This window comes from Trachinotus anak, unplaced genomic scaffold (assembly GCF_046630095.1).
Source record: "Trachinotus anak isolate AG129_WGS33_773 ecotype Australia unplaced genomic scaffold, CSIRO_AGI_Tana_v1 ptg000012l, whole genome shotgun sequence".
In the NCBI taxonomy this organism is placed as follows: Eukaryota; Metazoa; Chordata; class Actinopteri; order Carangiformes; family Carangidae; genus Trachinotus; species Trachinotus anak.
This window is the reverse complement of record NW_027273863.1, coordinates 11551843-11565875: the sequence shown is the minus strand read 5'-3', so window position 1 is coordinate 11565875 and position 14033 is coordinate 11551843. Positions and strand designations below refer to the sequence as shown.

The 14033-nt window shown below is 44.4% G+C and overlaps 1 protein-coding gene across 1 annotated transcript; it reads right to left on the bottom strand.

Annotated features, from left to right (window-relative positions):
- Window positions 1–1276: 1276 nt before the first annotated feature.
- On the bottom strand, window positions 1277–12584 carry onecut3b (one cut homeobox 3b). The gene is made up of 2 exons (XM_071491329.1): window positions 11504–12584; window positions 1277–1664 (listed from the first exon to the last, which is right to left on the bottom strand). Exons 1-2 carry the CDS (start codon window positions 12582–12584, stop codon window positions 1306–1308), a joined length of 1440 nt encoding a protein of 479 aa, XP_071347430.1. The 3' UTR covers window positions 1277–1305.
- Window positions 12585–14033: the final 1449 nt, after the last annotated feature.

The window sequence follows — 14033 nt, the reverse complement described above, 5'->3', positions numbered from 1 at the left end:
ATGGCGACGGAGCAGGCTGCACCTGTTCTCTGATTATCATAAAGAGGCAAACATCATTGGCACTCAGGATCCTATATTGTGATATTTGACCTCTACGTTTGGCCACTAGAACAGAGCACACCCCCGCCCCCTCCCTCACTCCCTACACTCTGGGACGACACCTTTGACCGTGGGGAGCGTCGTCCCAGTTTGATTGTTCTCCTCTTGTAACCTGAAAATATCCTCTCAAGTAGCTACACGGGCTATGGCCATGTAGCCGTACAACATGTCTTATGAAACTAACATTCAAACATGTATAAAAGGGTGCGTGGATTATCTTATTTTATCATTTTGTGTCAGTGTTTTTGGTGTTTGCAGGGCTATACTTATGCTTATGCTTAAATCTATACTGCAGACTACAATGTGTTGGAGGCCTGCTGGAGATGTGAGCTGTAACTACACCCAACATGCTCTCAACATGTCCAGATGTGGTCTAAATGGACAGCAGGTGGCACTGTTACTCTGATGTGGAGCGGCCTGAATCACTGCAGAGGAATTACACTCGCGGCGCACACACAGCATGTGAACATTATGCACATGCACACGCACGACAAATACGCATGCAGTGATGCAGAGGGGTGGTATGTGGTTAGCGGGTCAAAGGACCTGCTGAGAACATTTCACAGACACTTGACACTCAAGCGCACCTCTCACTCAGCCTCAGTGTCTGTCATTGAAATGAGGAGTGGTTGATCACGGCCCGGCAGACACATCTGCTGTCTGATTTCTGGTTGATTTGTGAAGATCATGATGTGGCTGCTTAAGGTTTCCTTGTCTTAAAGCTATCGGTTCCTTGTCATGAGTGATTCTTTGGTGTGTTTACATACTGACAAGAGGCAAACCCCCTCCACCCTTTTCAAGGCTTAAACATAGACCCACAGTGTGGTTTAGGGTGGATGGATTTTCTTTGGTTTTCAGGTGGATTAACTAAGAGCCACATGTGGTGGTTTGAGGGCAACTCTCCTAAAGCTACTGGATCTTTGGTTTTAAGAGCCACAATTTGAAATGCAAGTTAGCCCCTATGAGTAACATTCAGATTAATAGAAAACACACGGAGCACTGAGAAGATCTGATTCATCTACGCAAGTCCTCAGCACTTTGAGCAGATGAATCAGATGAGTGATCTGAAGCTACAAACCCTATAGCTCTGCAGGATCACAGTTAGAGCCCACTTCTTTAGTGTAAAACCCCCCCCCCCCCCCCCCCCCCCCCCCCCCCTCCCCCTCCATCCTCCATGCATCTGTTCAATGATTTGTCCTGCCACCATCAGGCCTTAGAGAACGTGGTTGCAGAGGAGGTACCGGGTTGGATCGGTGAGGCGTTGTTGTTGTTGCTGTTTCCGTGAGGAGTGTGCACATGGCTGTGGCCGTGCACTCCATGACCATGTTCCTCTGTGTCCCAGCGGTCCGTACAGCGGCGGCGTGAGTTCATGAAGAAGTTGGAGACGGTGGAGAGCTCCAGGCCCAGCTGCTGGGAGATGGTGACCTGCATCTCTTTGGAGGGGCGGCGGTTCTCTCTGAAGATGGCTACCAAGGTGCGACGCTGCAGGTCGGTGAAGACCAGTCGCTGCTTCTTTGGCACCTGGCTGCGCTCTCGTCCTCGGTCCTCCTCCTTACGTTTACATGCTGGACAGAGAAGGAGGGAAGAGACAGAGGGAGGGAGGGGAGAGGACACAAAGATAGAGGAGTTTTATTGCCATCAAAATAGTCTGTACTACTGTAAAGTTACAAAATACAGAATATAGAACTGGATGGAAAGAAACAAATTATATATACCAACATTGTCTAGCTACATAATCAGGGTCAGGTGTGTTAGACACCTAATGATGCCATAAAGGGAAATACCACAGAAATCAAAACCGACAATTGAAATGACTTAAAGGAAAATCAGAGTGTGAAAGCAAGATGTTGAAAAAGGACCATTCACAGATGTTTGTATGCATAAATGGATATTTTAGTGTTCTGGGGATATTGCATTCAAATGTGTTTAATTAGTTGTCCAAATGTAAATTATATCATGACTGTATGGTAGTATATGGAGGAAGGCACAAATTTGGAGATGAAAAAAACAAAGTAACATGCAGGCAACAAAGGAGAGAGTGGAAAAGTGGAAAGGCAGAGAGGAAAACAAAAAGTCAATCAGTCAACACTAGTGAGTGAAAAAGACCAAATTAAAACTATATTTCAACAACAATATGTTATGTTAAATATCTAATCATGTTATTACTTTCAAAAGGCGTTAGCCAAAGGTAACTCCCGCCTCAACCAGTCTCCCCAGCTTAAATCACCCTAAAGACTGTCAGAGTGGATTTAACCTTTAACGTTCCTCTCCAGACATGTTTTAACTATGTAAAAATACCACTGATATGATTATTATTTTGTTTAACATGGTTTTCCCCACGTAAAAAAAAAAAAAAGGAAAACTGGGGCTAGGGCACATTTTCGCTTACTTCCTCATTGAGAAATTCTGGTTCCGGCCTTAGCCCCGCCCACCACCGCTGATTGCGCTACGTTGCCAGGTGAAAAAGACGGTTATGTCAAGACGGCTAGCGGAGGAAAGACAGGAGAGACTCAGCTAGATTATAGTAGGCTGGATATAACTTAGATTTAGACTCAGGAGTTTTTGAGGAGTATATTGTGCACCAAAATCGGCGACTAGAAGATGTAAGCATGAACGGTAAGCGTAGTTATTTGTTTAGGTCGTTTGTTAGCTTGCAACAGTTAGTAGGCTAAACGGTAGTTAGCATTTTTTTTATTTGTTTGTGTTGTTTGTTAGCTTGTAAGCGGCCGTGGCTGACAGATTTAGTGGTTGTGCTCTCTGCACTGACAAGGTTTGGGGTTTATTTTGCCCGCCCATCCTCACAAGTTGGCAGGATTGGCTCCTTACATGGTGTATGAAACTTTTTATTTTTGTTTTTTATTAGACTTGTCATTGGTTGACTGCTTGTTTCGCTCATGAGGTGATTAAAAACTTGACTTACATAGGAGTGGGTCTTTAAAATGGCTTTTTAATTATTGTTTTCTTACCTTTCAGATATATTTTGTTTCCCTTTATTTCACTGGTATTAAACTTGCAGCTGCAAACAGGTTTGAAACTCTTCCTGTTGCTGTGTTCAAAAACACCCAACAACCGAGGCTCAATTGTTAAAACAGCTCATTTTTGTATAAAGAAACAAACAAATGAACAAATATTATTTTCAGTCAGCCGACAGTTTCTCTGTGGTTGTTTATATTCAAGCACATGGATGCAAAATCATACTTTTAATCAGTTGAGCGTTACCACCCAGATGTCGAACTGTCCTTGAATGCTACAGAAAGGATGACTTGTTTAAATGTCCACTGCTTGCAGCTGCAGTAGAGCATGACAATAACATGAAGAAAACAAACATTGAGGAAGCTAATTGTTCACTGGGATGGATTTCAGGCAAGTTTCAAATCTTTAGTATTTGATTTTCAAAGTGCAGTGAAATGAAGTGAAACCAGCGACCGCCTGGAGGATAAGAAATCAATCTAAAAACTTATAGGAGACCTGGAAAATGGTCATCAGTAATGTAAAGAGGGTTGTGCAGTCTGGATAATGGGCTAGCGACAACTTGCAAAACACAACCGGGGTCCTTTTAGTGCACTGGCCAGATGTGGAAGGGGGGCGAGTTGAATTGTTATTATTCTGCTTATTTTACTCTCCAGGTAAAATCATAATGTTTTCCTTAGAAAAGGTCATGGTGGATGGGCTGTTTTCATTGTGGGTCTGTGTGTCTGTGCTGAAACTGGAGGAGCGTGATGTGAAATGCTGACAAAGAAGCGGTCTGCCGTGGCTGGATGCACCGTCAGTTGGCTCGGCTCTGGCTGTGGAGACTGGAGGGAGTCTGTTCTGTTCTGCTGCCCTAAAAAGCTGCAATGATCGATTTTCCGCGGTTTTCTCCCGAACACGTGGTCCAGTAATCAGGGCTCCCTTCCCCACCCGATCGATCCCTATCGATCCGCAAGACCGAGGTGTGTGTGTGTGTGTGTGTGTGTGTGTGTGTGTGTGTGTGTGTGTGTGTGTGTGTGGCGTGATGGGGAGTATAGCTCAAGAGCGCGCTTTGTGACAGACAGATGGAGAAGAAATTGTTTATCTGTGGAAGAACAAAGGAGATGTGGCGGAAAAGAGTGGCAGTCATCCAGTCTGAGAGCTCTGGAGGAGGACAAAAAATAAAATGACACTTATGTCACTGATTATTTTTTATCAAAAAAAAAAAAAAATAGTGTGCCTGTGCATGAGTTGGGGTCTGTTGGTGTAAGTGAAAGAAAGAAACAAGGTGAGGAATGATATTCATCCCCAGTCTGGAAGTGTTTGTGCACATGTGTGGAGGAAGAAGGGAGGGGGAAAGAGGAGAGGATGAGAGGAAGGAAAGGGGGGAGAAAGGGAATAAAGCCTGGCTGCAATGTGGAGGTGGTGTATGCAAATGATTGATGACTTTACAGCAGGTTTAGACAACAGCAGTAAACAGATTTGACTGTGAGGGGGAGATCAATATGAATGTGCACATGTGTATGCATGCCTATGTGTGAGTGCGCATGTGTTTTAATTGCCATTGTTCATGCTTTGTTACTGCAAGCAAAGCATAATTACAAGATATTTTTCCTCAGCTCAACGTAGGTTATATGTTTGTCCCTACATCACAGATACATCACTCCATCCCCACTCGACTTCTTAAACTGTTTTCCTCTTGTTGTTTTTCTCAATTGTTTTAATTTGCCCTCAGATTGATAGCCCCCATATTGATTGATCCGCACTTCAGAACCATTTCATGGAACGTTTATTCAATTGGTTCAGGCCCAGCCATGCCAGAACCTCCTCACGGCTCTCTAAGTGCTGTCTCAAACCAAACTCAATACTCCCTAATGTAATGACTGAATGCTAGTGCTAATATAGTGATAATTTAATATGTAATGCCTGTTTTTCGAACAACTTGTGCTACCGGCCATTTTACAATGCCAACACCACTCTGGTTCTCCTCTATCAGCTCAAATGCAACTCTGTAGCTTGGAGGCCCTGCAGCTCAACACAGCCACCAGAGGAGTTAGCACAGGGCCTGGGCCTGCATGGTCAATACATATTTCAGATAATCAATAGGTCCATTTCAAATGAGACTCCTCTGGCCCTGTGAACATCCCCTTACCTAGCAATGAATAGGACCACAGGGAAGGAAAAGAGGGAGCTGCTCATTAAAGCGGCCTCTCTTGAGACAAGAACCAAACCGTTGCAGGCTATCTTTAGTTGCCTCATTACCAAATGGGCTTTTCTGAAGAGACAAGCGGGGACATTCAGCAGTCTCAAGTGGCACTTGCTCATGTCGTTTCTTTCATATGCCCTGGTGTCAACAATGCTAAAGGTGTCAGGCAGCTACCACTTTGCTTAATCTCAACCTCTTGCTGATCCAAAGATAAACTTGCTGGCCGTGCAGCATGTTAAATTGCACTCGTGCCTCCTTTAAGAGCAGCTCTGCTTTATCACTTAAGTGGCTGCTGTTGTTTCTACTTTGACTGTGCACTTATACATGAAGATGAGAAGGGCAGTAGGTGGATGTTGGCTGACCTTTGTCTGTTATGTTACACTTCAAGTCAGTACCCGATAGGAATTTACAACTTAATCAAGCTAACTCACAAAAATCACTGCTATTCCTATTCAGTAGGACCAAATTTCCCCTTTCTGAGATGTTTTATAACATTTCCTCAAAACAGGTTGATTACCAGATAACAAATCCTTCCAATTGCTCCTCTTTCATTGAAAAATAAAGTTTAGCAACTAGAAATAAGATGTCTCCTGCCTCACTGAAAGGTCCATTCTCACTGTTTCCAGATCAGACTGCGTAAGGTACATACTCAACCAAACTAGCTGTGATGTCACAAATCCTGCTCATACAAACATGTCTTAAACTCACAGAGAGAAACTTTTCCCCCTTCAGCAGCTTAATTTGAAAGCAAGCCTCTAGCATCACCCTGCAAATCCATCTTTCTGCACAGAGAAACTCAAATTACAATAACCCCGACATAATTTTAAATGGGGGGGGGGGGCGGGGGCTTTAAATTACCTTCCTTAATGCTCATGAATAAAAACAGTTAGTTATAGCTGTCTTGCACAGGTTGAATCACACAACAGCAGGACTGCAGATATGGACAGGGTTTTGCCTGAAGAAATTCTGCCTGGTGTGTTTTGAAATGTTGAATGTGCAGAAGGGAAAACATGAGATTCTCAGATGGCAGCTGGATCTCCTTTTACAATTAAACAGTTGAAAACCAATAAGTGGATAAGGCATAAAATATCCTGAAAATGATGACACTAACTTTACAGTTACAGGAGACTGTTCATGTGTTAAACACCTCTAAAGTGTGTGTGTGTGTGTGTGTGTGTGTCTGTCTGTGTGCGTGTGTGTGTGTGTATGTGTCTGTCTGTGTGCGTGCGTGTGTGTGTGTGTGTGTGTGTGTGTGTGTGTGTGTGTGTAGGAAGATGAGATATGAGATAGATGTGGGGGTGGGGGTGTGGGGGGCAGACGGTGAACTAACCGCACCGTGCTGCTGCTAGTCGACGCCTGGACGGACGGATGAGATCGGGCTTTGTGAGCGGTGAGACGGGCCCTCTCCCGCCCTGGACGGACTACTGCAGGCGAGAAACAGTTTGGCGTCAGTCACTCACTGTCACACCTCTCTGATGTACGCTTATTGATTATATTGATCATATTATTGGCCTATTCATTGCTGGGAGGTAAAACGCCCCCCCCCCCCCTTTCCCATCACCATCATCCTCACCCGTAACAACACACAGCAGCGATGAAAACAAACGTCCCTTCACCCTTTAAATACTCGCAATTGATTAGGATTGGATTATTAGAAAGCTTTCGTTTATTTGTCTGTGTAAAGCCTGTGTTGTCTTGTTCAGACGAGTGATCGGCAGCTTTACAGCCCGTCAGATATTGGCTTGCAGTCTATAAAACCTCTGCTTGGCTTTTAAATGTTCTTTATGCCTTTTTTTTTCTCCAGGAAACTATCTACTTCATTTACTCCAAAACGACTCGAAAATTAGATGTACAATTTCACTCCAGAGAGCACAGGCGCCAATCAAACATTAGTTGCTGAATTTCAGAGAATAAAACGAAGCTCTCGACGCAAATGAAACTTAAAAAGAAAAGCCACTGAGGGAAACGTTAAAGTGAGAAAGGTATATACAGTATTTACAAACATTTAGCCAAGTAAAAGGTTATTAGAAAATACAGTAGTCATTTTGTCTTTGTCAGGCTGACAGATCTGGTCGAAAATCGGAAATAAGGGACATTAAATGCTCCGCGTTCATGGTTTTGTAGAATCTGTTTTATTGAAGTCTCAGACACGGGATTTTTAAATGTTTTCATCGCTTGGATTTTTTTTATGATTTATTTATTTATCTTTATATTATTATCTGAAAAATGTCGCATCCTTTAGAGTTTGTATTTGGTGAGAATGGCAACAACAACGAACAATGTTTTCTTGAAATTTTTAAGAAATGTGCGGCCTGTAACAACACGAAAACCACAATGTTTTTTAAAGATTAATGTAATACGTGAACTGTAAACTATATAAATATAAAATAAATGTAAATCTGGGTTTGAAAAATATCCATTGTTTAATTAAGAATTAATTATTAATTTTCTATAAAGGAAGTCTGTGTCGGTTTTCTCCTGCTCGACGTTTTAATAGTGTAATGGGAATGAAAATGGGAAATTTTGTGATAAGGTGTCGCTACAGTGAGGCTCTGCTGAGAGATACTTCTATGAAATAAAACACACAAAGTCTCTGACATACACACAGCTAATGCTGAAACGAGTTTCTGTGTAATACACTTCCCCCTGTGGACAATAAAGTAAAACTTGAAAAGTGCTAATTGAACCATCACTAATCGGACAAATCCGTGCTCTAAATGTTTTATTGTTATCTGACACCAAACCACTGCTGTGTGAGATCAGAGGGAGCTGTCTGTTCAGCACCAGGAGGCCTTTTCCACACTGGCATGAAGTTAATTAATGAAGGTTTTCCAAAACAAAGTCAGGCTGTCCTTCAAAATAAGAGCCTGAATTAAGGGTTGCATCAAATGAACAACATTATCGCTGCGTGCTTACAAGTTTATCTTATTAATTTTCATTACACCTTAAGGCAAAATAGCAGGAAGCTTGAATATCTGTGAGCAGTTGGTTCACATATTATCTTATACCTCCTCACTTTACTAAGGACATTTATTTTTAAAGTATATATTACGGCCCTGCATCTCTTGCACAAATTCTCTTCATTAAATGATGTGCTGGGATTGATTAGAATGAGGGCTTGATGGTCATAATACCTAATTTCATCAGGCATATGCCATGAAAGGTCATTTCAAATATTTGGCTGGAGGTCGTTTTACAGTTTGTATGACACTATATTGAGCTTGTTCATGCGGTATCTTAAGAGCCTGTAGGTTTTATAGGTCATGACACATTCATTCGTATACACACTGAGTGTCAGAGTATTTCACAGAAGCGTGCCAGTGTAGTGGCTATGCAAAATGAGTTCAGCTGGTTACAGAGAGAGATGACCAAAGAGCAGAGATGAAATCAGGGTAGAAGGCAAAGGATCTGCTTTTCTGATGCTGGTACAGAGCCAGAAGAGACAGAAGGGGGAGGCAGGGAAGGAAGGAGAGGGAGAGAGAGAATGAGAGAGCCGAAGAGAGCAGAAGAGAGGAAATCAATACCGATTCAGAGCGAGTCAGATAAGCCTGAACAATGTATAGTGCAGACACACTCTATAACCTAGTCACACACACACACGTGCATGTGGAAGCACTCACGCAGACACATGTGCATGCACACGCACACACACACTCTGTGAAATGTGCTTGCATGCCTCCATAAAGACACATTACAATCCCCATAAAGCATAGCAACCTTTAAAATCAAATGACATCACAACCTTGGATTGCTTTGAGGATTCGCTGACATGAGCAGAAAGCACTCATTACTACAACTCGATAGGCAACTGGATGCTCTGATGCTCTTTGTCTACTGTAAGATGCTCCTTGGCTCTGATCTTTTCACGTTTGTGTTAAAATTATCAGCCTTTTGCCCTGATTTTGCTTGAAATATTGCAAAGTCTTTGTTACAAATTTCCAGGGAGGTTTCTTTTCTCGCTTCGTAAATGCCTGGGTTTTCAGTATTAGAAGTGTACACCATCACTGTTGGTGTCAAAACTGTGCAATTGATATTTCACAGGATGTTTGGGGTGTAAACAGTGCTCTTCAAAACCACTTACAACCCCTCTGCTGTGGTGTTCAGGCAGTGAGACTGGTGTGTGGTCCTCAACCGTTAACCACAGACCTGACTTTGCTTACCTAGAAGATGCAGTTACAAGTGCTAACATCACCACTCTCTGCCTCTCTCTTTCTTCCCCGCTCCCCTCCCTCTCCCTTATACTTATCAATTATTAAGGTCGGTATTGATCCTTTCACTACCCTGCCTCTATCTGGCTGTTCACACAAAGCCCAAACCTGCCTGCCCTCACTCAATCAATGGCATCTCCCAGCTCTTCCAGCTCTTTTTCCACATGTCAGTTTTGCTTTTCTCGCCTTTGCACTTAAGCCAGGCCGACTGAAGTTTTGCACATCCCAATTTGATCCGTTTGGATTCTACAGAAGATATGAGAAACAGCAGACTGATATTAATCTTTCATGGCACAAGCAAGTTTGATGGGCATTAAAAGATGGAGCTGGTAAGAGAGAGCAGAGAGGATGGAAAATGGCTGTGTGCATTGTTTGACTTTATGAAACATGTTCACAATCACCCTCTCCTCGTCCTCCAGTCAATGATTTTTTTTTTCTTCTTGTTTTGTTTTGTTCTGTGGCGCTGATCTTTTGAAGCAAAACAGCCTGCCTGCCTGCCTGTTGCCAGGTTAACCAGTAAAACATTAGTGATATTATTTTCATGTGCTGCAGAGAGCGAAAGAGAGAGAAAGAAAAACAGAGAGGGAGAACCATAGGGAGTGGGAGAGAAGGGGGTTGGGAAGGGGAAACGGCCTTATTGATCTTCTATGTGCAAAGCCAGGCAAACACTGAAAGGACGGAGCTACACTATTAATGACACTCACAGCTTCAGCTACTAATCTCTATCTATCTATCTATCTATCTATCTATCTATCGTCTGCTAGTTTGTAGACACTTTACCGATGATGCTAAATCTAATGTTGTTGTCCATATTGTTCTCCATATCTGAAAACAGGAGGTGAAAGGTATGACTGTGATGTATTGTACTGTAATACAGTTGCACATTAGATGTTGGTTTGGACATCTATTCATCTGAGTTGTTGAAATCCTTATTTTCACCACCGTTATCAGTGAGAAAAGGGCAATTTTGCCAATAATCTTATCGCCCTTTATGTTTTTTCACCATCAAAAACTCTATTCTCTATATTTTTCTTATCCATACTGGTCCCTGTTACCAATCCCCATCCCAGCTACAATCAATATTTCATCAGAACTGTTCATGCAGCTTAACCTTGCCTTGAAATAGACCTGGGATCATATACTGGCTGGGTTGGACCTTAGATTTACTGTATAATCCATGTCTTAAGTTTTTTGTTTGTTTGTTTTTTTTTTTACATCTGCAATAACAAGAATTGGGTCCTGGTTTAATTCAGTGAAATTGTAATGATATTAGTGCTCACATTTTGGTCATCTGACTGCACTGACACCACAGTGGAAGTCGAGTTTGAGCGGTCCTACCTGTCTATGTTCTAAATTTAGAGCTTTTACAACAGAGCACTAAATGAAAAGCCGGAGAGACCATGCGGTTATTGCGTCTTTCAGCTCCGATACGAGAAGGCTATTGATCTGTGTGCCACATTTAAAAGGGAGAGTGGGAACTGGCGTATTGATCATGGCAGCCTGGGGTCACCCCGCTTCTCCCGCGCAACTAGTTGGCCCAGTAGCCCCACCGCCGCGGCTGCGTGTTTATAGCCGGACACAGAGAGACAGAGAAAAAAGGCGTCGAGGGAGGGAAACTATTCCGAGGTTTATTGTGAATCAATGGCGATTTGCTATGTGCCGATCAGAAATATAGACCCACAAATTTAGTCTACAACAGCCCGCGTAAAACGCACATGTACACGCCCAAAGCAATCATTAATATCCTTCGTTCCTGAAGATCTAAATAAACAACAATTAGACTTGTTGTCTTTCTATAAACAATCTACATTTGTATCAGGAGATAAGGATGCAGTTCATGTCAGTGGTGAAGCTGTTGAGCCTCCGCGCTTTGTTTTAGCCGGTTGAACTGTCCGTGGTGCTGAATCTGTAGGCCTGCGCAAGTTTGATGTGTCGGTTTATTATTTGACAAACAAAGGTGGGACGTGGCCTGGCTGTTACTAAAGACTGATCAGGTGTAATGTGAAATATCAATACTAATACTGAGAGGACAGTATCTTACCGGCCAGCCGGAGAGCAGACATCCGCTGAAACTCCGGCTCCTGCAGCCACTTCCACATCCTCCTGAAGGTCTCCCGGCCTGACTTGAGCTTACTCCAGGGTTTGGGGTTCCGTAGCAGGTCTGAGAGGGTTCCCTGCGACCGACTCAAGATCCTCTGGGCGAATATGGCCTGTGGGATGGAGTACCGTTTTAACTCGGCCGTTATCCTCTGAGCCACCTCCTTTGTGTTGATTTCCTCCGCTTGGATGCCCGACCCTGCGACTCCCTGGCCGGCTCCGTGGCCGTGCCTCTCCCGGTCCCCGAGCATCACCGCGGCGTTCGCCTGGGAGTGGAGATGACTGTGCGGGTGGTGGTGCATGCCGCTGAGGTTGGAGATCATGCCGTGGCCGTGACCCCCTAAACTCCTTGCCAGGTGCTCTTGGTCGCTTCGGGACAGCATGGAGGCGTGTGACTCAAACCCCGACACCGGAGAGATCATCTTGGCGTCGGTGGAGAGGTGCGTACTCGGACCGTATGCTGAGAGCGGCTGCTGAGAGTTGTGCAGTGAGCCCAGCCCGCTGGACAACGGGGAGAGCGAGCCGTGGCCCATGCCGGACACGGACATCTCTTTGGGATAGTGGCTGTACAGATTGCCCATGGAGGCGAGCCCCCGGTGGTCCTCCCGCATCAACGTGAAGCTGCCGCTGACGTTCCCGGTGGAGAGTCGTTGATGGGCGGCAGCATGGTGGTGCGAGTGCGGGTGGTGAAACTTATCCGAGACGGTGGATATCGGAGGTAGATGCTGCAGGGGGGTCAGAGTGGTGTACGTGTTGCTGAGGCTCATCCCGGTCTCACACATGCTGATGGACTGGTGCAGGTGACCGGACAGCGCGGACGGGTCTGCCCGGTAATCCCCGCCGGAGCCCTCCAGCAGCGAGGCCATGCCGGACACCATGGCTGACCGCGCACCGGGGGCGTGGGAGACCAGATTCCGGGGAGTGGAGCTGGGGGACGGAGACGGCCGTGCGTGCGGGGAGCTCATAAGGTCCCCCGCCTGGGAGTGCGAGGGGACGCTGTGGAGGTTCTCCATGGTGAGCTCCATAGCTGAAAGGATATATTTTCCCCTGTCCCACCCTCCCCACCCTCTCCCCCTGTCTCTCCCTCTTGCTCCTGTCTCTCACTCTCACTCAGGGACGCTCTCTCTCTCTCTCTCTCTCTCTCTCTCTCTCTCTCTCTCTCTCTCTCTCTCTCTCTCTCTCTCTCGCTCTCTCTCTTACCCCCTATCCCTCCTGGAGCGATAAAATTACATTTGAACGCCAATCCATTGATTAGCTAAAATTCTCCGATCAATCCAGTGCGGTAGAGATGGGTCCCGTTGTTCCGACGCAGGAACAGAACCGAGCGACTCCGCGGCGTCTCGGCGCTTTATGAGTTCATGTGGACGGGAGCTCTCCAGGGCGATATCTCATCTCTGGTCCAACAGCGCTTCCACTAAGAGCAGGCTGAGCCACGCGTCAGAGAGACGGGAGCGCGCCTCCGTGTATTTAAAACGTGGCGGGTACGAGCAGAGATTTCTTAATAGTCTTCCTCACCGGGACGATAACGCCGCTGCTGGAAACACAATCTCACGGACATGTCACAGTTTTAACCGATCCTGCATTTAATTTGGTTTTGAGAGGCCGGTCCTCCGTGTCCACATGACGTCAGAATCTGAGCGTTTGCGCGTCACCTGTACCTGAAACGGACAGGTGACGGCCTGCCGGGTGTTTTTGGGCAAAATACAGTCAGTATCAGTTTCCGGACACAGGAGTTACTTACAGATAAACTTTGTTTTCCCACGGACTGTATGGTTTTGCATTTATGCGCTTAGTGATAAACCTGATCGAAGTATTGATTGACAGAGATTAATGACGTGGCGCAGGGAGAGGGGGGGCGGGTGGGGGGGGTGAGGGAGGTCACAAAGTAAGTTAGGATCCCAACGCTGCAGACAAATGAGAGAACAGCACGCTGTTTGGTTTGTGTGAGGTTCACCAAGATGCACTTCAGTTTGTTTTCGTATCTCCTGAGAACCACTAGTGTCGTTATACAAAATAATATTCTGTTAATAGTATTTCCATATGACACAATTAAATAAAACAAAAAAAAAACAAAAACAAAACATAAAGACAGTGGATTGCTGCCTTTACAGAACAAGAAGAGGTCAGTGTGTAATTAAAGAGAATTGATAAGACTTTGGGATTCTATTTTAAATACATTTACTGGCTAAAACAAGAAATAGTTCATAAGCTATCGTTATCGCTCGTTTGTATGTTAAATCAATAAGTTGGATGACTGACAAGCCTAAGTTAAGTGTAACTTTTTGAAAATGCTATTACAATTATTTAATAATAATCATAATAGGCCTAATAACAACAACAACAAAATAATAATAACCAATAACAGCCCTATACTTATTTATTAAATACTAAACTACATTTGTTGTTATTTATTTTGCAGATAGTCAGAGGATGCTCAGCTGTCTAATCCGTTCACTCCCAGAAACAAATAGACA